Consider the following 25,818-nt stretch of genomic DNA (forward strand, 5'->3'; position numbering starts at 1 on the left):
GTTCCCTATGCTTCCTCGAACACCGTACCGGCCATTTGGCTACTGATACAGGTTGCGTTCATTACTGCGCAGCCTACTTGTACAGGTAAACATATCGAATTTAAAATTATTGTAAGACGAAAAGTTTTTTTGTCATTACTTTTTAAACATTATTAGAAATATGAACTGTAATTGCCAGACATTTCTGTGGTTTAAAAAGTAATTACAAAAAAATTTTTAATAGATAGCAATAAAAGTTAATAATAAAAATTGTGGCCAACTTTCAGCTTCACATTACGAAATTAGTTAGATTGTTACAGGGTGTTTGATAACATCTAAGCAAACTAAACTTATGTTTTTTTAAATGGAACACCCTATATTTTATTCTATATTCGAAATCCTCTTAACTTCCCCATCACAAAAATATAAAGGTTTGTTATGTTATATAGGGCTTTTACAATGTTATAACCAATTTTTTATGAAAATCGTAACAAGTTCAACTCCCTGTATAAATAAAAACAAGCACAACAGCGATGGTTTATTAGTGCCATATTTTTTTGATGATTGTGAAAATTTTTAAGAATTGTTGATATTGCTAATTTTCCTTATATCGAATACAGGGTGAGTCAAAACGCAAGTACATACATTCTTTTCTCAGAAATTTTAAATGGAACACACTGTATTTTATATTACTATCGAAAAATATCATTACCCTACTTTAATTTTTGTATAATATTCCCTATGCCTAAATTTGTCAGTTTTCGAGATATTTTCATTTTTCAGAGCAAGTTATTAATTAGGGTGTTCTATTTAAAATTACTGTGAAAATAATGTACTTGCGTTTTGACTCACCCTGTATTCGATATAAAGAAAATTAGCAATATCAACCGTTTTTATAAATTTTGACAATTAACAAAAAATATAGCACCAATAAACCATTGCTGTTGTGCTTATTTTTATTTACACAGGGGGCTGAACTTATTACGATTTTCATAGAACATTGGTTATAACTTTGTAAATACCCTGTATAACAACAAACCTTTATATTTTTGTGATGCGGAAGTTAAGGAGATTTCGAATATAAAATAAAATATGGGGTGTTCCATTTAAAAAACAAAAGTTTGGTCTGCCACTATGTTATCGAACACCCTGTAACATTCTAACTAATTTTGTAATGTGAAGCTCAAAGTTAACTACAATTTTTGTTATTAACTTTTATTGCTATCTATTACTATAGCGGATCTACTAAGCTTTTTCACACTAATCAATCACCCTGATTTTGTGTTTACCTGTACAGGTGTGCTGCGCAGTAATGAACGCAACCTGTATCAGCAGCCAGATGGCCGGTACGGTGTTCGAGGAAGCATAGGGAACAATATATGAAAGAATCAGCCGTCTTAAAATGATTTATCGAAAACGTTGCTAGCTCTTAGACCAATACACTGATGACGATTCAGATGGGTATGTGTTGGTGGAATATTTTCCTAAGCGTCTAACTGTATACACTATACTCGCTATTAGAGTACACAGTGATGACGATTCAGATGGGTAAACTGAGATGCGTTGGTGAAATATTTTCCTAACCGTCACCTTTTTGATATTTTTATACCTAGTTTAACAGTTTACTACAATTACCATAAAATAAATTTAAAAAATGGAGAATTATATAAAAAAGTATAAAATTTTCAAATTTTGTGGGTGGCCCGTTTTCTCTGACGCATAGTTTATTAACACTTAATTATTTTGTAGATTCTCATGAAAACAATGCCGACTTCCATGTTTCGTTTGCTTACTGGACAAGAAAATCCTGTCTACATTTAAGTTGATATTAACCGAGGTTCGAAAGTGCCTACTTGTAGTTGATATTGAACTGTCCTTGGGAATTGTTTTGATTTTGATCGTGCTTGAATCGCAGATCAATATATTTTTTATTTTTAGAATAAGTTCAACAGACTGAAGACAATACAAGCAAAGAACTGCGCTCTGCACAAATCTTTTTGCGCTGAGCTTTCGTGATAGACCATATCTCCGCTTTGTCGCGTATTAGTTCCATCTTTTAAGCTAAATCAAATGAAAAATCATATTGTCGTAGACTTATTGTTGACGTTGTAAATTGCTCGGGCGTTTCACGAATCAACGAGCCATATTTCATGGGTAACAAATTATTTTACCTATTAATATTTTATTAATAATGGTATCTTGAACATAATTAAATCAAAATAATATATAAAATTCATAAAATAAATGTGTAATTAAATATTTCCATGTAATATTGCCAACATGTTTTTTATCCTTAAATTCGATTGAAAGTATTAGCTAGTAGCTCATCAATGTAATTTTAAGTGTATTTACCACCCATAGAGAAAACATACTTGAGTAATTCCGTATCAATATCAACATTATTTACACTACGGTATATTTTTCTGCCCAACGCTTCTGAAATTACAATTTTTGTTATACTTAAACTATCAATATATTTGTAGTTGATTAATTGATTTCCTTTTTATGATTCTGAAACTATTTTCTTGTGACATTTTTATATTAACTACTATATTTACTTAATGGGAATAAACCACAATTTTATTTAAATATAGGTCATATTTGACATTTTCATGATGTCTCTGGTAGGGATGGCGGTTGTTGACAAAACACCGGTTTTCGGTTATACCGTTTTTTTTTATCTACGGTTTAACCGGTCAAAAAAACCGGTTACTCCAAAACCCGGTGTTTGGTTTTTTTAGCCATAGTCAATACACAGTAGGTTACATTTACATTGCGCTTTAGTTTACGTTACTCCATTCGAATCGATATCAGTCCATATCAGTATAGAAATCAGTCATCAGTGATGTAAAATCGGTTTCAGTCAGCTTAAAATTTCTCATTTAAGCGCGGGTGGTGAAAAATTTACCCATTTTTTCTCTGAATTCGGTCTTTTTTCCACTTATCCGGGTTTTAACCGGTTATTACTTTAATAGGAAAAACCGGTTATAACCGGCACAAAAAAAAAACAACCGAAAAAACCGATTATTGCATAGGAAAAAACTGGTTTTAGGTTATAACCGGTAGGATTTTCCCATCCCTAGTCTCTGGAGAATTCAATAATTGACACTTTGGGTTTTATGCCTTTGTCGAATGGGACGAATTTTTTTTTCCTCTATGTCTATTCGTTAATGACAATTTCGACAATTTCTGGACTATATTCATATATATTTGACCTTTTCTTCGTTATTATATATTACACTAGGTTGTGTTGTCTTAAATAACCTTGACTTTGTGAAGTCTAAGTCCACTGTTTGGTTTTGGGGCTATTTAGCAAATAAAAAAGTAAGTAATCATAACCACATTTTCTTTTTCTAACAGTCGAAATTTCACCCATATTTTTCAAATTTAATTAAGTGGGATTACTTCCTTCTTTCCAATTACTTCCAATATAAACGTAAAGAAGACAAAGCTTATGATCAAGAAAAAGATAACAGAAGGTCACCTCTACATCAACCAAACCCCTGTAGAAAGAGTGAGGCACTACAACTACCTCGGCACCATAATAAATGAAGATTGGACCAATAACCAAGAGATAAAAGAGCGCATCGGAAAGGCTAGATCAACCTTCAACCGTATGGGGCCCTTTTTCAAGAGCCACAATCTTTCTCTTGGTATAAAAGTAAGAATGCTGAGATGCTACGTCTTCTCTGTCCTTTTTTATGGTGTTGAATCATGGACCTTGAACGAAGATATGTGCCGAAAATTGGAAGCATTTGAGATGTGGCTATATGGGAGAATTCTTAAAATCCCATGCCCTCTTACAAGCCATCCTGCAAGGAAAATATTTGGAAAACGAGGTCCAGGAAGAAGAACATCGAGGTTAAATAACCTCAGAACCTAGTTCAACACAACATCTGTGAAGATAAAGATTGCCATGATGATCGCCAACATTCGTCACGGATAGGCACATCAAGAAGAAGACTTCCTTCTTTGTCGGTTCACTGAAGGTGGACTGATAGGTCTGAAAACGTTTGTTCTGAACACTTACGTAATCACTGGATTTTTTAAATTTTAATTCCTAATTAAAATTATACCAATTACAACAGGAGTTTTGCCTTCGATGTAAAAGTTATGCAATATATTTTTAATTAAAATTGTGAGTTATTCCCATTAAATTATAGCAATTAATACGGTTGACATTGTCGGGCGTTGATTGAATTTAGGACTTAGGAAAATCGTGAAGCGCCTCAGCTCTACAGAAATACTTTCCAATACGCTTAGGTCCTATTTAACGTTCATACACTCTTTCAAACACAGTTTGCTCAAAATAAGCGTTGTGAATTAAAAATAAAGCAGTTTGTCTAATTCATATTTTATTTTTCGAATGAAACATGTAGCTCACTAGATAAAATGAACTGAACTTTGCTACAAACTAAAGTCAAATCATTTTAGGTTGAAAGTTGTGTATGAATGTTATGATTTTTCCAAGAAAACACTTTTGTTCTATAAAATTACAGATGAAGGTACTATTTATCTAGTGTTCAATCAAAATAAATGTTTTCTAATAGAATGAGTAAAGCTATACTATTATAAATATTGTATTAGAGAGCGCGACCTCTGAATACTAATGGAACACTAAACATTATTGTTTGTTGTCCTACGAGGAAGAGGAAAAAGCATAACTCTTAGAAAGCCATGGGACATATTTCTTCCTAGATTGTCTTCTTTGATTCCTTTTTCTGGATAAAAATAATGCAGGTAAAAAGGTTGAAACATTCTTCTAAAAGATATTTTACATTAATAAAAACAACACTACCAACTATTTATCTTCACAAAAAGTTACAAAATCAATAATACCACTCTAATATATTACATTTTTTTTTATTACTGTGTCTCGACTACTTAACGTCAATACAATTTACAGTAATAGGCGAAATGACCATCTTAGTGTAATTTGTCACTCCTTGATTTAACATAACAAATAACCTTTGTTTCTTCTTTTCCCCTCACATCTAACTGATATCTTCAAGTTTTGCAGTGTGAAAGGGATTTCAATTTACTTGGTATTTTCAGTCTTACAATGTGAAAGGAATTGTACCCCATTCCACTGTGTGTTCATAACCCTAATTTTTAGTTCCAAGCGACTATTAGGTCTCATAGGTTGAATCGGAGCAGAACCACCAACAACGAATTAGGTTGGAAATTGACATTGGATCTATATGGATAATGATGATATTTGGTGTACTGGTGTGTTGGATAAAGTTCTTGGTTTGTTTGGTTACTCTGGGTTGTTTCATAAACATTATCCAGAAGACTTGATCTCTTTAAGTGTTACAGTGTGAAAGGAATTGCACCCCATTCCACTGTCTTCACTGTTTCTTATTGAGTTTGACAGTAATTGTCAACAAACAATTTACTTGGTATTTTCAAGTCTTACAGTGTGAAAGGGATTGCACCCCATTCCACTGTGTGTTTACAACAATCAACTAATTTTTTAGAGGCCTTGATAGAATTCTATTGCTAATTCTGTGTTCTATCCTTTAAATTTACTATGATTTCATAATTTAATTATATTCGAATTGAAACTACTTGTCTCTTTGAAGCAGTAACTGTGGGATAACTGATCCGTACGAATAGATGTATAGCCGATTTGGTTGGAAATTGACATTGGATCTACATGGATAGTGGTGACATTTAGTGTTCTGGTTTGTTAGATAAAGTTCTGGGTTAGTTGCCTTCTTCCTTATTCTACGAGATTCAAGGGCATGCTGAGCAGATATTGCATGGAGTTAGTGTATATTCTCTCATGTTTGAAGTGAGTAGACATATTCAAGTTCTTGTTTCTAAAGGAATATACGCTTTCTGCCTTTGAAGAAGTAACTCAGGGATAACTGATCCGTACGTATCCATGTATAGCCGATTAGGTTGGGTTGGAAATTGACATTGGATCTACACGGATAGTGGTGACATTTGGTGTTCTGGTGTGTTGGATAAAGTTCTGGGTTAGTTTGGTTACTCAAAGTTGTTTCATACAATTATAACATCCGAAAGACTTGATCTCATTAAGTGTTACAGTGTGAAAGGGATTGCACCCCATTCCACTGTCTTCACTGTCTCTTATTAAGTTTGACAGTAATTGTCAACAAACAATTTACTTGGTATTTTCAAATCTTACAGTGTGAAAGGGATTGCACCCCATTCCACTGTGTCTTCACAACCATTAACTAATTTTTTAGAGGCCTTGGTAGAATTCTATTGCCAATTCTATGTTATATCCTTTAAATTTACTATGATTTTATAATTTAAATATATTCGAATTGAAACTTCTTGTCTCTTTGAAACAGTAACTGTGGGATAACCGATCCGTACGAATAGATTTATAGCCGATTTGGTTGGAAATTGACATTGGATCTACATGGATAGTGGTGACATTTAGTGTTCTGGTTTGTTGGATAAAGTTCCGGGGTAGTTTGGTTATTCTGAGTTGTTTCATACAATTAGAACATCCGAAAGACTTGATCTCTTCAAGTGTTACAGTGTGAAAGGGATTGCACCCCATTCCATTGTCTTCACTGTTTCTTATTGAGCTTGACGGTTAATTGTCAACAGACAATTCACTTTGTATTTTCAAGTCTTACAGTGTGAAAGGGATTCCACCCCATTCCACTGTGTGTTCACAACCATAAACTATTTTTTTAGAGGCCTTGGTAGAATTATATTGCCAATTATATGTTATATCCTTTAAATTTACTGTGATTTTATAATTTAGTTATATTTGAAACGAAACTATTTGTATCTTTGAAGCAGTAACTCAGGGATAACCGATCCGTGCGTATCCATGTATGGCCGATTAGGTTGGGTTGTAAATTGACATTGAATCTACACGGATAGTGGTGACATTTGGTGTTCTGATGTGTTGGATAAAGTTCTGGGTTAGTTTGGTTACTCTGAGTTGTTTCATACAATTATAACATCCGAAAGACTTGATCTCTTTAAGTGTTACAGTGTGAAAGGGATTGCACCCCATTCCACTGTCTTCACTGTTTCTTATTGAGTTTGACAGTAATTGTCAACAAACAATTTACTTGGTATTTTCAAGTCTTACAGTGTGAAAGGGATTCCACCCCATTCCACTGTGTGTTGACAACCATCAACGAATTTTTTAGAGGCCTTGATAGAATTCTATTGCCAATTCTATGTTCTATCCTTTAAATTTACTATGAAATTATAATTTAATTATATTCGAATTGAAACTTCTTGTCTCTTTGAAACAGTAACTGTGGGATAACCGATCCGTACGAATAGATGTATAGCCGATTTGGTTGGAAATTGACATTGGATCTACACGGATAGTGGTGACATTTAGTGTTCTGGTTTGTTGGATAAAGTTCTGGGTTAGTTTGGTTACTCTGAGTTGTTTCATACAATTATAACATCCGAAAGACTTGATCTCTTTAAGTGTTACAGTGTGAAAGGGATTGCACCCCATTCCACTGTCTTCACTGTTTCTTATTGAGTTTGACAGTAATTGTCAACAAACAATTTACTTGGTATTTTCAAGTCTTACAGTGTGAAAGGGAGTGCACCCCATTCCACTGTGTCTTCACAACCATCAACTAATTTTTTAGAGGCCTTGGTAGAATTCTATTGCCAATTCTATGTTCTATGCTTTAAATTTACTATGAAATTATAATTTAATTATATTCGAATTGAAACTTCTTGTCTCTTTGAAACAGTAACTGTGGGATAACCGATCCGTACGAATAGATGTATAGCCGATTTGGTTGGAAATTGACATTGGATCTACACGGATAGTGGTGACATTTAGTGTTCTGGTTTGTTGGATAAAGTTCTGGGTTAGTTTGGTTACTCTGAGTTGTTTCATACAATTATAACATCCGAAAGACTTGATCTCTTTAAGTGTTACAGTGTGAAAGGGATTGCACCCCATTCCACTGTCTTCACTGTTTCTTATTGAGTTTGACAGTAATTGTCAACAAACAATTTACTTGGTATTTTCAAGTCTTACAGTGTGAAAGGGATTCCACCCCATTCCACTGTGTGTTGACAACCATCAACGAATTTTTTAGAGGCCTTGATAGAATTCTATTGCCAATTCTATGTTATATCCTTTAAACATCCTATGTTATATCCTTTATTTACTATGATTTCATAATTTAATTATATTCGAATTGAAACTTCTTGTCTCTTTGAAGCAGTAACTGTGGGATAACCGATCCGTACGAATAGATGTATAGCCGATTTGGTTGGAAATTGACATTGGATCTACACGGATAATGGTGATTCTGGTGTGTCGGATAAAGCTCTAGGTTAGTTGAGTTACTCTGGGTTGTCTCATAAAATTATAGTATTATCCAAAAGACTTAATCTTTTTTAAGTGTTACAGTGTGAAAGGGATTTCACCCCATTCCACTGTCTTCACTGTCTCTTATTGAGTTTGACAGTTAATTGTCAACAGACAATTTACATGGTATTTTCAAGTCTTACAATGTGAAAGGGATTGCACCTTCGACTCCACTGTGTGTTCACAACCATCAACTAAATTTTTGGAGGCCTTGATAGAATTATATTGCCAATTCTCTGATCTAGCCTTTAAATTTACTATGATTTTATAATTTAGTTATACATATTTTATTTGAATTGAAACTATTTGTGCCTTTGAAGCAGTAACGCAAGGATAACCGATCCGTACGAATCCATGTATAGCGAGTTAGGTTTGCCCTTTTGCCTCAGTCTTCATCGAGACAAGCTTGTATAAGCTCCAAGCGACTATTAGGTCTTATAGGTTCAATCGGAGCTTTATTTTGCCAAGAAGAATGTCAGGTATTTTGCCAACGAAACTGTTTAAGACTCTCACTGTTGCTATTCGTTATTTGATTTTGATTTTGCCAAGGAATATGTCCAGTATTGTTAACATTTTTAATTTGACTTTTCCAGTCTAAAAGCGTATTATCCTCACTATTAGCAGTAGTGGTTTGATTTTGATTTGGCAAATGTAAGTGTCCAATATTGTGACTGTTTATATTGATAATAAGATTTTGATTTTTTCGATGTAAATCCTCAGTACTATGACACTCTGCATGTCTTTTTTATCGTTTTGTGCTGCCTGTTTGCAGTTTTTGTAACTGCAGTAATGTTTGCAATGTTGGGGACACCATCTACGGATATTCTCCTCCTGTCAAGTCCCCTACTGCTACTGGTACTGGTATTTTGATTTGGAGAAATATTAGATTGAATATTTTTAGCACTGGCAGTTTGATAATTTTTAATATTAATTGTATCGGTTGGGATGGAAATTGACATGGGATCTACACGGATAATGGTGACATTTGTTATTCTGGTGTGTTGGATAAAGTTCTGGGTTTGTTTGGTTACTCTGAGTTGATTCATAAAATTATAGCATTATTCAAAATACCAAAATTCTTTTTAAGTGTTACAGTGTGAAAGGGATTACACCCCATTCCACTGTCTTCACTGTTTCTTATTGAGTTTGACAGTAATTGTCAACAAACAATTTACTTGGTATTTTCAAGTCTTACAGTGTGAAAGGGATTGCACCCCATTCCACTGTGTGTTCACAACCATCAACTAATTTTTTAGAGGCCTTGATAGAATTCTATTGCCAATTCTCTGTTCTATCCTTTAAATATACTATGATTTCATAATTTAATTATATTCGAATTGAAACTTCTTGTCTCTTTGAAGCAGTAACTGTGGGATAACCGATCCGTACGAATAGATGTATAGCCGATTTGGTTGGAAATTGACATTGGATCTACATGGATAGTGGTGACATTTAGTGTTCTGGTTTGTTAGATAAAGTTCTGGGTTAGTTGCCTTCTTCCTTATTCTACGAGATTTAAGGGCATGCTGAACAATGGCAAACACAGATTGCATGTGTGGCACTAGAATCTCACATGGAGTTAGTGTATATTCTCCCTTGTCTGAAGTGAGTAGACATATTCAAGTTCTTGTTTTTAAAGGAATATACGCTTTCTGTTTTTGAAGAAGTAACTCAGGGATAACTGATCCGTCCGTATCCATGTATAGCCGATTAGGTTGGGTTGGAAATTGACATTGGATCTACACGGATAATGGTGACATTTCGTGTTCTGGTGTGTCGGATAAAGTTTTAGGTTAGTTGAGTTACTCTGGGTTGCTTCATAAAATTATAGTATTATCCAAAAGACTTGATCTTTTTTAAGTGTTACAGTGTGAAAGGGATTGCACCCCATTCCACTGTCTTCACTGTCTCTTATTGAGTTTGACAGTTAATTGTCAATAGACAATTTTCTTGGTATTTTCAAGTCTTACAGTGTGAAAGGGATTGCACCCTATTCCACTGTGTGTTCACAAATATCAACTAATTTTTTGGAGGCCTTGATAGAATTATATTGCCAATTCTCTGTTCTATCCTTTAAATTTACTATGATTTTATAATTTAGTTATACATATTTTATTTGAATTGTAACTATTTGTGCCATTGAAGCAGTAACGCAAAGATAACCGATCCGTACGAATCCATGTATAGCGAGTTAGGTTTGCCCTTTTGCCTCAGTCTTCATCGAGACAAGCTTGTATAAGCTCCAAGCGACTATTAGGTCTTATAGGTTCAATCGGAGCTTTATTTTGCCAAGAAGAATGTCGGGTATTTTGCAAACGAAACTGTTTAAGACTCTCACTGTTGCTATTCGCTATTTGATTTTGATTTTGCCAAGGAATATGTCCAGTATTGTCAACATTTTTAATTTGACTTTTCCAATCTAAAAGCGTATTATCCTCAATATTAGCAGTAGTAGTTTGATTTTGATTTGGCAAATGTAAGTGTCCAATATTGTCACTGTTTATATTGATAATATGATTTTGATTTTTTCGATGTAAATCCTCGGTACTATGACACTCTGCATGTCTTTTTTTATCGTTTTGTGCTGCCTGTTTGCAGTTTTTGTAACTGCAGTAATGTTTTGCTATGGTGGGGACACCATCTACGGATATTCTCCTCCTGTCAAGTCCCCTACTGCTACTGGTACTCGTATTTTGATTTGGAGAAATATTAGATTGAATATTTTTAGCACTGGCAGTTTGATTATTTTTAATATGAGTTGTATCGGTTGGAATAGAAATTGACATGGGATCTACACGGATAATGGTGACATTTGGTATTCGTGTGTGGGATAAAGCTTTGGGTTAATTCGGTGACTCTGGGTTGTTTCATAAATATTATTCAGAAGACTTTGATCTCTTTAAGTGTTACAGTGTGAAAGGGATTGCACCCCATTCCACTGTCTTCACTGTTTCTTATTGAGCTTGACGGATAATTGTCAACAGACAATTTACTTGGTATTTTCAAGTCTTACAGTGTGAAAGGGATTCCACCCCATTCCACTGTGTGTTCACAACCATAAACTATTTTTTTAGAGGCCTTGGTAGAATTATATTGCCAATTATATGTTATATCCTTTAAATTTACTATGATTTTATAATTTAGTTATATTTGAAACGAAACTATTTGTATCTTTGAAGCAGTAACTCAGGGATAACCGATCCGTACGTATCCATGTATGGCCGATTAGGTTGGGTTGTAAATTGACATTGAATCTACACGGATAGTGGTGACATTTGGTGTTCTGATGTGTTGGATAAAGTTCTGGGTTAGTTTGGTTACTCTGAGTTGTTTCATACAATTATAACATCCGAAAGACTTGATCTCTTTAAGTGTTACAGTGTGAAAGGGATTGCACCCCATTCCACTGTCTTCACTGTTTCTTATTGAGTTTGACAGTAATTGTCAACAAACAATTTACTTGGTATTTTCAAGTCTTACAGTGTGAAAGGGATTGCACCCCATTCCACTGTGTCTTCACAACCATCAACTAATCTTTTAGAGGCCTTGGTAGAATTCTATTGCCAATTCTATGTTATATCCTTTAAATTTACTATGATTTTATAATTTAGTTATATTCGAATTGAAACTTCTTGTCTCTTTGAAGAAGTAACTGTGGGATAACCGATCCGTACGAATAGATATATAGCCGATTTGGTTGGAAATTGACATTGGATCTACATGGATAGTGGTGAATTTAGTGTTCTGGTTTGTTGGATAAAGTTCCGGGGTAGTTTGGTTATTCTGAGTTGTCTCATACAATTAGAACATCCGAAAGACTTGATCTCTTGAAGTGTTACAGTGTGAAAGGGATTGCACCCCATTCCATTGTCTTCACTCTTTCTTATTGAGCTTGACGGTTAATTGTCAACAGACAATTTACTTGGTATTTTCAAGTCTTACAGTGTGAAAGGGATTCCACCCCATTCCACTGTGTGTTCACAACCATCAACGAATTTTTTAGAGGCCTTGATAGAATTCTATTGCCAATTCTATGTTATATCCTTTAAATTTACTATGATTTCATAATTTAATTATATTCGAATTGAAACTTCTTGTCTCTTTGAAGCAGTGACTGTGGGATAACCGATCCGTACGAATAGATGTATAGCCGATTTGGTTGGAAATTGACATTGGATCTACGCGGATAATGGTGACATTTGGTGTTCTGGTGTGTCGGATAAAGTTCTAGGTTAGTTGAGTTACTCTGGGTTGTCTCATAAAATTATAGTATTATCCAAAAGACTTGATCTTTTTTAAGTGTTACAGTGTGAAAGGGATTGCACCCCATTCCACTGTGTGTTCACAACCATCAACTAATTTTTTGGAGGCCTTGATAGAATTATATTGCCAATTCTCTGATCTAGCCTTTAAATGTACTATGATTTTATAATTTAGTTATACATATTTTATTTCAATTGAAACTATTTGTGCCTTTGAAGCAGTAACGCAAGGATAACCGATCCGTACGAATCCATGTATAGCGAGTTAGGTTTGCCCTTTTGCCTCAGTCTTCATCGAGACAAGCTTGTATAAGCTCCAAGCGACTATTAGGTCTTATAAGTTCAATCGGAGCTTTATTTTGCCAAGAAGAATGTTAGGTATTTTGCAAACAAAACTGTTTAAGACTCTCACTGTTGCTATTCGTTATTTGATTTTGATTTTGCCAAGGAATATGTCCAGTATTTTCAACATTTTTAATTTGACTTTTCCAATCTAAAAGCGTATTATCCTCACTATTAGCAGTAGTAGTTTGATTTTGATTTGGCAAATGTAAGTGTCCAATATTGTCACTGTTTATATTGATAATATGATTTTGATTTTTTCAATGTAAATCCTCAGTACTATGACACTCTGCATGTCTTTTTTTATCGTTTTTTGCTGCCTGTTTGCAGTTTTTGTAACTGCAGTAATGTTTGCTGTGGTGGGGACACCATCTACGGATATTCTCCTCCTGTCAAGTCCCCTACTGCTACTGGTACTGGTATTTTGATTTGGAGAAATATTAGATTGAATATTTTTAGCACTGGCAGTTTGATTATTTTTAATATGAGTTGTATCGGTTGGGATAGAAATTGACATGGGATCTACACGGATAATGGTGACATTTGGTATTCGTGTGTGGGATAAAGCTTTGGGTTAATTCGGTGACTCAGGGTTGTTTCATAAATATTATTCAGAAGACTTTGATCTCTGTAAGTGTTACAGTGTGAAAGGGATTGCACCCCATTCCACTGTCTTCACTGTTTCTTATTGAGCTTGGCGGATAATCGTCAACAGACAATTTACTTGGTATTTTCAAGTCTTACAGTGTGAAAGGGATTCCACCCCATTCCACTGTGTCTTCACAACCATCAACTAATTTTTTAGAAGCCTTGGTAAAATTCTATTGCCAATTCTATGTTATATCCTTTAAATTTACTATGATTTTATAATTTAGTTATATTTGAAACGAAAATATTTGTATCTTTGAAGCAATAAAGCAGGGATAACCGATCCGTACGAATAGATGTATAGCCGATTAGGTTGGAAATTGACATTGGATTTACATGTACAGTGGTGACATTTAGTGTTCTGGTGTGTTCTGGGTTAGTTTTGTTACTCTGAGTTGTTTCATACAATTAGAACATCCGAAAGACTTGATCTCTTTAAGTGTTACAGTGTGAAAGGGATTGCACCCCATTCCATTGTCTTCACTGTTTCTTATTGAGCTTGTCGGTTAATTGTCAACAGACAATTTACTTAGTATTTTCAAGTCTTACAGTGTGAAAGGGATTCCACCCCATTCCACTGTGTGTTCACAACCATAAACTATTTTTTTAGAGGCCTTGGTAGAATTCTATTGCCAATTATATGTTATATCCTTTAAATTTACTATGATTTTATAATTTAATTATATTCGAATTGAAACTTCTTGTCTCTTTGAAGCAGTAACTGTGGGATAACCGATCCGTACGAATATATGTATAGCCGATTTGGTTGGAAATTGACATTGGATCTACACGGATAGTGGTGACATTTAGTGTTATGGTGTGTCGGATAAAGTTCTGGGTTAGTTTGGTTACTCCGAGTTGTTTCATGCAATTATAACATCCGAAAGACTTGATCTCTTTAAGTGTTACGGTGTGAAATGGATTGCACCCCATTCCACTGTCTTCACTGTTTTTAATTGAGTTTCACGGTTAATTGTCAACAGAAAATTTACTTGGTATTTTCAAGTCTTACAGTGTGAAAGGGATTCCACCCCATTCCACTGTGTGTTCACAACCATCAACTAATTTTTTAGAGGCCTTGATAGAATTCTATTGCCAATTTTATGTTATATCCTTTAAATTTACTATGATTTCATAATTTAATTATATTCGAATTGAAACTTCTTGTCTCTTTGAACCAGTAACTGTGGGATAACCGATCCGTACGAATAGATGTATAGCCGATTTGGTTGGAAATTGACATTGGATCTACACGGATAATGGTGACATTTGGTGTTCTGGTGTGTCGGATAAAGTTCTAGGTTAGTTGAGTTACTCTGGGTTGTTTCATAAAATTATAGTATTATCCAAAAGACTTGATCTTTTTTAAGTGTTACAGTGTGAAAGGGATTGCACCCCATTCCACTGTCTTCACTGTCTCTTATTGAGTTTGACAGTTAATTGTCAACAGACAATTTACTTGGTATTTTCAAGTCTTACAGTGTGAAAGGGATTGCACCCGATTCCACTGTGTGTTCACAACCATCAACTAATTTTTTGGAGGCCTTGATAGAAATTTACCATGATTTTATAATTTAGTTATACATATTTTATTTGAATTGAAACTATTTGTGCCATTGAAGCAGTAACGCAAGGATAACCGATCCGTACGAATCCATGTATAGCGAGTTAGGTTTGCCCTTTTGCCTCAGTCTTCATCGAGACAAGCTTGTATAAGCTCCAAGCGACTATTAGTTCTTATAGGTTCAATCGGAGCTTTATTTTGCCAAGAAGAATGTCAGGTATTTTGCAAACGAAACTGTTTAAGACTCTCACTGTTGCTATTCGCTATTTGATTTTGATTTTGCCAAGGAATATGTCCAGTATTGTCAACATTTTTAATTTGACTTTTCCAATCTAAAAGCGTATTATCCTCACTATTAGCAGTAGTAGTTTGATTTTTATTTGGCAAATGTAAGTGTCCAATATTGTCACTGTTTATATTGATAATATGATTTTGATTTTTTCGATGTAAATCCTCAGTACTATGACACTCTGCATGTCTTTTTTTATCGTTTTGTGCTGCCTGTTTGCAGTTTTTGTAACTGCAGTAATGTTTTGCTATGGTGGGGACACCATCTACGGATATTCTCCTCCTGTCAAGTCCCCTACTGCTACTGGTACTGGTATTTTGATTTGGAGAAATATTAGATTGAATATTTTTAGCACTGGCAGTTTGATTATTTTTAATATGAGTTGTATCGGTTGGGATAGAAATTGACATGGGATCTACACGGATAATGGTGACATTTGGTATTCGTGTGTGGGATAAAGCTTTGGGTTAATTCGGTGACTCAGGGTTGTAAATATTATTCAGAAGACTTTGATCTCTTTAAGTGTTACAGTGTGAAAGGGATTGCACCCCATTCCACTGTCTTCACTGTTTCTTATTGAGCTTGACGGATAATTGTCAACAGACAATTTACTTGGTATTTTCAAGTCTTACAGTGTGAAAGGGATTCCACCCCATTCCACTGTGTCTTCACAACCATCAACTAATTTTTTAGAAGCCTTGGTAAAATTCTATTGCCAATTCTATGTTATATCCTTTAAATTTACTATGATTTTATAATTTAGTTATATTTGAAACGAAACTATTTGTATCTTTGAAGCAGTAACGCAGGGATAACCGATCCGTACGAATAGATGTACATATAGCCGATTAGGTTGGAAATTGACATTGGATTTACATGTATAGTGGTGACATTTAGTGTTCTGGTATGTGCTGGGTTAGTTTGGTTACTCTGAGTTGTTTCATACAATTATAACATCCGAAAGACTTGATCTCTTCAAGTGTTACAGTGTGAAAGGGATTGCACCCCATTCCATTGTCTTCACTGTTTCTTATTGAGCTTGACGGTTAATTGTCAACAGACAATTTACTTAGTATTTTCAAGTCTTACAGTGTGAAAGGGATTCCACCCCATTCCACTGTGTGTTCACAACCATCAACTAATTTTTTAGAGGCCTTGGTAGAATTCTATTGCCAATTCTATGTTATATCCTTTAAATTTACTATGATTTTATAATTTAAATATATTCGAATTGAAACTATTTGTATCTTTGAAGCAGTAACGCAGGGATAACCGATTCGTACGTATCCATGTATGGCCGATTAGGTTGGGTTGTAAATTGACATTGGATCTACACGGATGGTGGTGACATTTGGTGTGTTGGATAAAGTTCTGGGTTAGTTTGGTTACTCTGAGTTGTTTCATACAATTATAACATCCGAAAGACTTGATCTCTTTAAGTGTTACAGTGTGAAAGGGATTGCACCCCATTCCACTGTCTTCACTGTTTCTTATTGAGTTTGACAGTAATTGTCAACAAACAATTTACTTGGTATTTTCAAGTCTTACAGTGTGAAAGGGATTGCACCCTATTCCACTGTATCTTCACAACCATCAACTAATTTTTTATATGCCTTGATAGAATTCTATTGCCAATTCTCTGTACTATCCTTTAAACTTATGATTTCATAATTTAATTATATTCGAATTGAAACTATTTCTCTTTAAAGCAGTAACTCAGGGATAACAAATCTGTACGAATCCATGTATAGAAGATTAGATTAGAAACTGATATCGGATCTACATGGAAAATGGGGATATTTGTTGTAAAACCTTGAACAATTTTCAAATGTTGAACAGAGTTCTAGGTTAGTGTGTTTACTTTTTTTTGCAGTACTATTTCTTAGTTACTGAATTTCGTACTTTTTTGGTTACCGTTTTAACTATGATCGCTATACCAATATGTATTATTAGTTGATTCATTTGAATTCTTGATATGTTGATTTATGTCAGAATTTTGGTACAATAGTACTGAATTTCATCCTTTATAACCCTTCTAGGAGTTAGTAGTGTTAGCTTTGATTCTCAACACTTATACCAGTTTATATTTAGATTATTTAAAGTGCTACGACAAGAAAACACAGAATTTAAAGTTGATTTAAGTGTTCCCAGGAAAGAAATTTAATCAAGATACCAGTACTGCCTGTCAGGTGTGATAATAGACTGCTCAATGCATACTAATCTATTTGATTCACCACAGTACAGTAAGATTAAATACTGGTTTATGCTTGATCTATCTTCGTCTTTAACCATTAGTATGCCATCACTTTTAGAGTTTTTTGACAGTTACTTCCCGACGGTACGTTCAAGTCCGACTTATTTTTTCGCTCATAACTTTTTAAAATAACCCAAAAGCATACTATAGAGTACCTATAAATGTTATTGTGTATTTAACACGAAATGCTTTGAATAACATTTGAAGTATTAAACATGAGCTGATAAGTAATAAATGATATTTAACGGAACATTCTTAAAAAAATCTACTTCAGCACTTGGGATATAAGGATACCTGAGTTTGTTGGTATGTACTTAAAAGTACCGTCGGTAGACTAAGGGTTAAACCTTTTTTTCTTATGTTACACAGAGGTATGCGCTTTTTTTAATGAGTTAAGTTGATTAGGCTTTTTGGCAGTAGACAGGAATATCTGGAACCAACAAGGTCAGACCGATCGAATACTTTGGTTACGCGACGTTGTCAAATCAATCGGGTTCAAAGGTTTTTCGATTTTTTATTTGTTACCTGTTTCCCAGTAACTTTTCTTTCTGCTTACTCCTGCTAAATTTTAAAACATTGTGTATAATTTCACGAGCTTGTACATTATTTTTTTACGGCACTTTATTCATGTTTATTAAAAAACTATTTCCGTCGACCGTCCATTTATGATCAATTTTAACACCCTCAAAATCATTGATTAATGACCCCTATTAATGAATGATTTTCTATTAATGAACGATTTCATTATAGGCAACACAACATACATTGCTTGCATAAATTAATTAAACGCTGTGATTGGCAGTGACCTGTGGTGTAGGCAACCAAACATATACCTATTTATATTCCCACTAAAAAATTTAAAATCAAGTAGCCGCTGTCGCTGTAGTTTCAAGTTAATGAAAGCTGAAAAAATTGTTGTTTATCGTTAAGTAAATAAAAATTTAAACTAAGATATCTTTATTTCTGAAAAGTACGGTCGACGGAAAAGTTTTGTAACGAACTCGTGAATTAAAATGGCGATTAACAATCTCGAACATTAACGCGCTCGATCCGCTCACGCGTTAAAATATCTCAATTGTTAATCGCCCTTATTAATACACTTGTTGGTTAAATAACTATTAAATGTATTCTAAATAAACTACTATTCAACGATTTTATCTGCCATTGCCGCAAAACCACTGATTTGGTGCACAATGCATTTTAAATGGATGGTTACTCTGCACAAACGCGTTCAACTGAGGTCCCCTCTCCTTGATTTGCTACCAAAGTGACCTTCGCGCTTTCAGATGTTTCTGTACCATTGTACAGAAATATATTGTTTAAATTATTTGCTTTGTTTAATTTTTCTTTCAAATGTGAGTGTAAAGAATAATCTGGATAAATAGTATCGTCCTTTATAAGCCCAACACTAAATAGTAGCTTCTTATTTCTAATACCCATACAGCTCCAACTGAACTAACTGCATTATAGTTGTTTATTCGTTTATTCGGTGAATGTGAAAAGCATACCAAAGACTGTTGGTTGGCTTGAAAGAATATTTCATTTTAAGTCATACAATAAAAAAGACATGAACAAATGTTATTTTGATAAATTATCTGTATTTCACCTAATATTTATTCTGATACATTTTTCATACCTAACCACCAGTTTGAAATAAATGTAATTGACACATTATTACCTGCTGTGCCACCATAAAGACAGGAATAAATCATGTACATATCATCCAAGTTAAACAAATATCCACTTTTCTTGTAACATAAACCATTCTTAATCCTTCGGTATGGACATGTCAAAATTTATGTATGAATATTACATAATGGGTTTAGCACACAGAAAATTAACAAACCTTTCAAAGCTCTAGTGTTTACCCAGTTATTAAAGCCACAATCATGTTAATAGATTTTAGATGCCTCTTGAACATAATTATTCCGATGGTATTTTTTATGTTCAATAAGTAAATTATGCTTAAATTCTCTATAATTTGATTATATAACTAATATTCTTTATATATTGTTGTTTGGTAGGTCCGTATTCATTTGGTGAGACTATACACATGATACAGCGCTGCTGTCTATACTAAAATACACACACTAAAGATACACTAGAAATAAAAAAAAACAGTGCATCTTTATTGTGATTCTAGTATAAATATAAATTGGAGTAGAGATTAGCTTCAACTATTTTTATATTTATACAATGCGAACCTTTAACTATTTTATTCTTTCTTTATTCTCTTCTTTATTTATTTATTCTCTGATACACTATACCAGACAGAAAAAGATTAATTATCCACTATTCAGTGAGCACGTAAAGGTTGGAATAAATTCATTTTCTCGAGAATGGACGATTTTGGAAAAAAATCTTGAAACAGGTCAATTTTTATTTTTAAAGTACGACTTTTTGGCATATATTATATTATATTAGTGACGTCACCCATCTGGGCCTGATGACGTTTTCGATGATTTTTTAAACGAAAATAGGGATCGTGTGATATCTCATTTGAAAGGTAATTCAATTCTCTATTCAGTAATAAAAACATTAACATAATTATTTGTACAGGGTGTCCAAAAAAAATTTTTTTGAATTAAATTTATTGACATAAAAAGAAGAAAGTGTGTAATTTATTTAATTCAAAATGCATTTAACTGCTATTAGAAAACAGTAAAAAATGTTTATTTGGCAAATAAATATTGTTTTTTTGCTTAAATTCAATATTAAAGCAGCCACCCACCAGCCTCGTGACAGTTTGACCATTTAATTTAAGCAAAAAGCCATGATTATTTTTCAAATAAATATTTTTTCGGTATTCTGAGAGCAGTAAAATGTATTTTGAATTAAATAAATTACATAGTCTTCTTTTTATGTCAAGAAATTTAATAAAAAAAAAATTTTTTAGACACTGTATAAATAATTATGTTAATGTTTATATTACTGAATAGAGAATTGAATTATCTTTCAAATGAGCTATTATATGACCCCTATTCTCATTAAAAAAAATAATCGATGACGTCATCACGCTCAGATGGGTGACGTCACTAGTATGATATATATGCCAAAAAGTCGTAATTTAATAATAAAAATTGACCTGTTTCGGGATTTTTTCCAAAATCGTCCATTCTCGAGAAAATGAATTTATTCCAACCTTTACGTGCTCACTGTATATGTGTCCTTTGTATAATTAAATTCTTCGATATATCATTAAGGATTACTTTTTATGGTGTTGAAACTATTTTTTTGACATTCCAATATTTTATACTCTATTTAAAGGCAATAAACCACAATTTTATTTGAAAATACATTATGTTTGATCTTAAGATTTCTACCTCGGATATAACTCCAAAATACAAATTATTACTTGGAAGTCAAAACAAATTTTCTAATAGTTTAATTTTAATTGCTTCATTCAAATATAAAGTAATAAGAGATACGTCAAATATATCGTATTTTTCATTAAAATTGTGGTTTATTCCAACTGAATAAAGTATATGTGATTACTTCTGTTGTCTAAACATTTGAAATGATAACGCTTTTTGTGTATTTCTCGTATCTTTGTTTTCTATTTATATATAATTTATACATATTGTTCATTTCTTATTAAAAATAGAAACTATTATAGAGGATTCCGAAGAAAACAATATACAGTGTGCCTGATACTACATCTGAACAAGAAAGTATGAGGTTGGTTAAAAAAGGTGCTTTGTGATAAAAATTTATTTATTCGTCAATATCTACTTTGGTTTAGACACGCACTTTTAGAGCTTTCCTAGTCACGCAGTATTTATCTCTTCAATCATGGCAAAACCATCTCCCTTTTAGAGATGTATTGTGGTCCATCATTAAGCTTCAGCACCTCGGATAGTTTGATTAATAATATTTCTCCACTGGTCGCAGTCATCTGTTACATGTACTGCCACCGTATACTGTTTTTTAAGAGTCTGCCCATTGCTGTGGAGGTCTGCCGCGTTGGCGTTGACTCTGAGGCCTTCCACCAACCACCAACCGCTCCATTTTGTGATAGCTTCGATGCATATGACCAAAGAACTTTGATATTTCAGAGTAAACAGTACTAGAGAGACGTTGATTGGGTTTATTTTCACCTAGAACAGAGATATTCGTGCGACAAGCATTCCATGGAATTCGAAGCAGTCGTCTCCATGTCCACATTTCAAAAGAGTCAATCCGTCGTCTATCTGATTGATCGACTGTCCATTTCCGGCCCAGGAAAGGACCAGAGTTGAAAAGAGTATCTTCTTGTTTGTCATAGTAATGTGACGATCAAGTCATACTCCTTTAATTCAGTCATTGCTGATCTAGCTAGTTTTATGCGTCTTCGAATTTCAGATTCACAACTGCCTGTGTTATTATTTAAAGTCTAGATCTCCAAGATATATCTTAGAGAAGACTACCTCGTACCCCGCAATAGTTCAAATAGTTTCATAATGTTGTTGGCGATCAATATCCATGATTTTTGTTTTGTTGTAGTTAACCATGAGTCCACTTAGCACTTTCTACATCGAGTTATGTGAATAAGTTAGAAATTTCTTCAGCAGAGGCTAGAAGGATAGTGTCGTCTGCGAAACGCAAGTTAGATATCTTGACACCGCCTAGGTTTATTCCGCAACCATCCAAAACTCTGCACATTATGAACTCTATATAGATGTTAAATAATAAGGGAGTTAAAGTGCTCTTTCACCAAAGTCCATTCGTCAGATAGGCATCCGTCCATTCAATAGCACAAACTCGACAAGCACACCAAAACACATCTAACTCTTATAAATGTTAAAAACAAATTGAAAATACAAAATGGCTGATAATGTCAATATATCTTAAGTACAAGTGTACCAAGATATCTGAAAAAAAATCGAAGGTACATAGCTCGAAAATTTTGCAAAGTCACCTTTTTAACACACCTCTTATAAATGATTTTAAATTTTTCCTATACACTCTTTATATCATTTTCGTAGCTTTTTCTTCTAGCACTGACCCTGGAGTTTTTCGTCTCTACAGTATAAATGGTAACAGACTCTAGCGTTGTATGTATTCAAACTTGTGGCGTTTTTCATATTTTTTTGGTCTTTATTAATTCTACGTTAGACTTCATTCTTTCATTCATAAAACTCTCGTATATTTATAAAACATTAAAATTTTGCTTGTTGTATCCTTCAATGTTCAAATTTTAATTCCACAGAGAAGAACGATGAATAAATAAAAGCAAAAAGCCCAACAAAATAGTTGGTAAAGTTTCTTGAGTCACTTTCATAATATACAGGGTGATCAAGTTTTGTGCAATTATAGGAGATACCAAAAAAGTTATATAAAAATAGGAAGTATCTATAAGCTTCACATTTTAAAATTGGTTACAAATATACAGGGTGTTCCATAATACTGTACTGTATAACATAAAACAATTTTATATTCTTGTAACGAGGAAGTGAATCAGATGTTAAATTGAAAATAAAATTCAGGGTGTTGCATTAAAAAATACATGATGCGACACAGTGTTATGAAAGACCCTGTATATTTGTAACTAATTATAAAATGTGATACCTACACCTTTGTCACAAAAGTTGAACACCCTGTATATAGTCAATTGAAGAGTAATAGAAAATTTGTAAATTATAACTACAATTAACTCAACGTTTGAATCTGGAATGTGGAGTTCCGCGTAAAACAGGCTGTTTTGTCAAGATTAACAACTTGTATAATATAAAATATAATCCTTATATTTATTTGTAAGCGTATTTATGGAATACACTGTATATATAGAATTTACTCGTATACGTTATTATTTAGGCAAATTTTTATCGATCGTTTATATATATGTATATTTGTACTTGTTTTGTAAACTGAACATATTTTAGAATTTTTAGTTGTAAATGTTAAATATGTTATACTTTTATTAAATGTTCAGTTTTGATAATTGCGAATGGAACAGGTAGTAGTGTGGCAGAAGAATCATTTTGAATAACCTTACAGTTATTAAAATATTTTTTATATAAAAGAAACCAAAGTATAGCGTTTTAAAACTGTATATCTATATGAACTGGTTTTGTGTTAAATGAAAAATGTAGTCACATTTGTTTATAATTTTTAGTAATAACTTTTAATGTGTATATATTTAAAAACGATGCTATAACTTAAAAGACAAGGGTAAAAATATTGTAATGTGCACTAAATATTATTAAATCATTACAAACTAACACATTTTTTTATTTCCTTTTTTAATACCACTATACTTTTACTTTTTCAAAAAAAATTATATTTATTAAAATCCTTTATAAAAGATATATCATTTATTAATAAAAGTCCCTTAAAGCTTAAAGGGCTACATCACAATTGAAGAAAACGTTCTGCAATTATGGTGTAGCCCTTTAAGGGACTTTTATTAATAAATTATATACCTTTTATAAATGATTTTAATAAATACACTCACCGGCACAAAAAACGGGCACCCTAAAAATGGGCTATTTTTAATGACTTGTATTTCCTAAACCTGACATCCGATTTAAGTAATTTTTTATTATGTTATAGCCTTATTCTTAAACAATATCACTGTAATTGTATTGTTGCTAGACAGGTACATTGTCATTGTATAGAGGGTGTACGAATCAAACTGTGTTTTTTCTCAAACTTTGGAACACCCTGTGGAATGTTCCAGCTTTTATAAAATACTGAAATTAAAACCCAACTATAGCCCCAGGTTTTCTTAACATTCTGTTTTTTGATTCATTCGCTTATGCTGGATAATAAAAATGTTAGGCACCTTAACAACTACCCCTGTTTTTCGTCAATACAGGGTGTTTTTAAATAAGTACGGCAAACTTTAAGGGGTAATTCTGCATGATAAAATAATGACAGTTTGCTTTATAAACGTATGCCCGCAAATGCTTCGTTTCCGAGATAGGGGGTGTTGAAATTGTTCTTACAAACTGACGATTTATTTATTGCTCTAAAACGGTTTGTGATATGCAAATGAAATTTGGTAGATTTTAAGAGGTAGTTATTGCGCATTTTTTGGCACACACTTAAGAATTTTATATTCACCATTGGCGTGCATACGAGTATAAACATTTTAGATATATCCCGTATGCACGCCAATGGTGAATATAAAATTCTTAATTGTATTCCAAAAAATGCGCAATAACTACCTCTTAAAATCTACCAAATTTCATTTGCATATCACAAACCGTTTTAGAGCAATAAATAAATCGTCAATTTGTAAGAACAATTTCAACACCCCCTATATCGGAAACGAAGCATTTGCGGGCATACGTTTATAAAGCAAACTGTCATTGTTTTATTATGCAGAATTACCCCTTAAAGTTTGCCGTACTTATTTAAAAACACCCTGTATTAACGAAAAACAGGGGTAGTTGTTAAGGTGCCTAACTTTTTTGTTATCCAACATATGCGAATGAATCAGAAAACAGAATGTTAAGAAAACCTGAGGCTATAGTTGGGTTTTAATTTCAGTATTTTATAAAAACTAGAACATTCCACAGGGTTTTCCAACGTTTGAGAAAAAAACAGTTTGATTCGTACACCCTGTATACAATGACAATGTACCTGTCTAGCAACAATATTATTACAGTGATATTGATAAAGAATAAGGCTATAACATTTTAAAAAAATTACTTAATCCGATATCAGGTTTAGGAAATGCAAGTCATTAAAAATACCCATTTTTTGGGGTGCCCGTTTTTTGTGCCACTGTAGAATTTTTTGTGATGTATGCTATACAGCCAGGTACAGGACATCATTTTCCTTGTGGATTTTTCACCTTTTCGTGACCGGAAAACTATAGTTTCCGAGCCCAGTATTGGACTGTGTTCAATGCTAGTTGGTTGTACGTCCACAAGTCATGAAGAGTAAATCTATGCCTCCTGGGGTCGGTTCTGATGGCGTAGTCGTGTTCAGCGACCCCAAAAACCCCTCGAGTAATAAAATCTGACCCTTAATATACTTATTTTGACATGTTTATAGTTTATGGCACTTTTGGGTGCATTTTAAAATGCAATTAATTATGCATTTCCACTCATTTTTCTATAGTAGACTTTTTTCCCGACATCATCCTGAACACAATGCAAAAAGTTGCAAGTCTCTAGGTGCTGTATTTAAAAATAAAAATCGATT

The 25,818-nt window shown here is 33.3% G+C and overlaps 1 protein-coding gene across 15 annotated transcripts in view; it reads left to right on the forward strand.

Annotated features, from left to right (window-relative positions):
• The window catches only part of LOC114331300 (amyloid-beta A4 precursor protein-binding family A member 2-like), a 252,334-nt gene extending 228,449 nt beyond the window's left edge, over positions 1-23,885 (forward strand). For 11 of the 15 annotated variants that reach the window (XM_050663253.1, XM_050663246.1, XM_050663244.1 and 8 more), the window contains one exon: positions 1,729-23,885. In XM_050663253.1, the coding sequence (XP_050519210.1) occupies positions 1,729-1,800 (72 nt within the window). In that variant the 3' untranslated portion in view covers positions 1,801-23,885. The remainder of the gene's footprint in view (positions 1-1,728) is intronic. The other 4 variants (XR_007701099.1, XR_007701098.1, XR_007701100.1 and 1 more) reach the window with 4 other exon arrangements.
• Positions 23,886-25,818: the final 1,933 nt, after the last annotated feature.

The sequence above is a fragment of the Diabrotica virgifera genome, chromosome 10 (genome assembly GCF_917563875.1).
Source record: "Diabrotica virgifera virgifera chromosome 10, PGI_DIABVI_V3a".
Taxonomy (NCBI): domain Eukaryota; kingdom Metazoa; phylum Arthropoda; class Insecta; order Coleoptera; family Chrysomelidae; genus Diabrotica; species Diabrotica virgifera.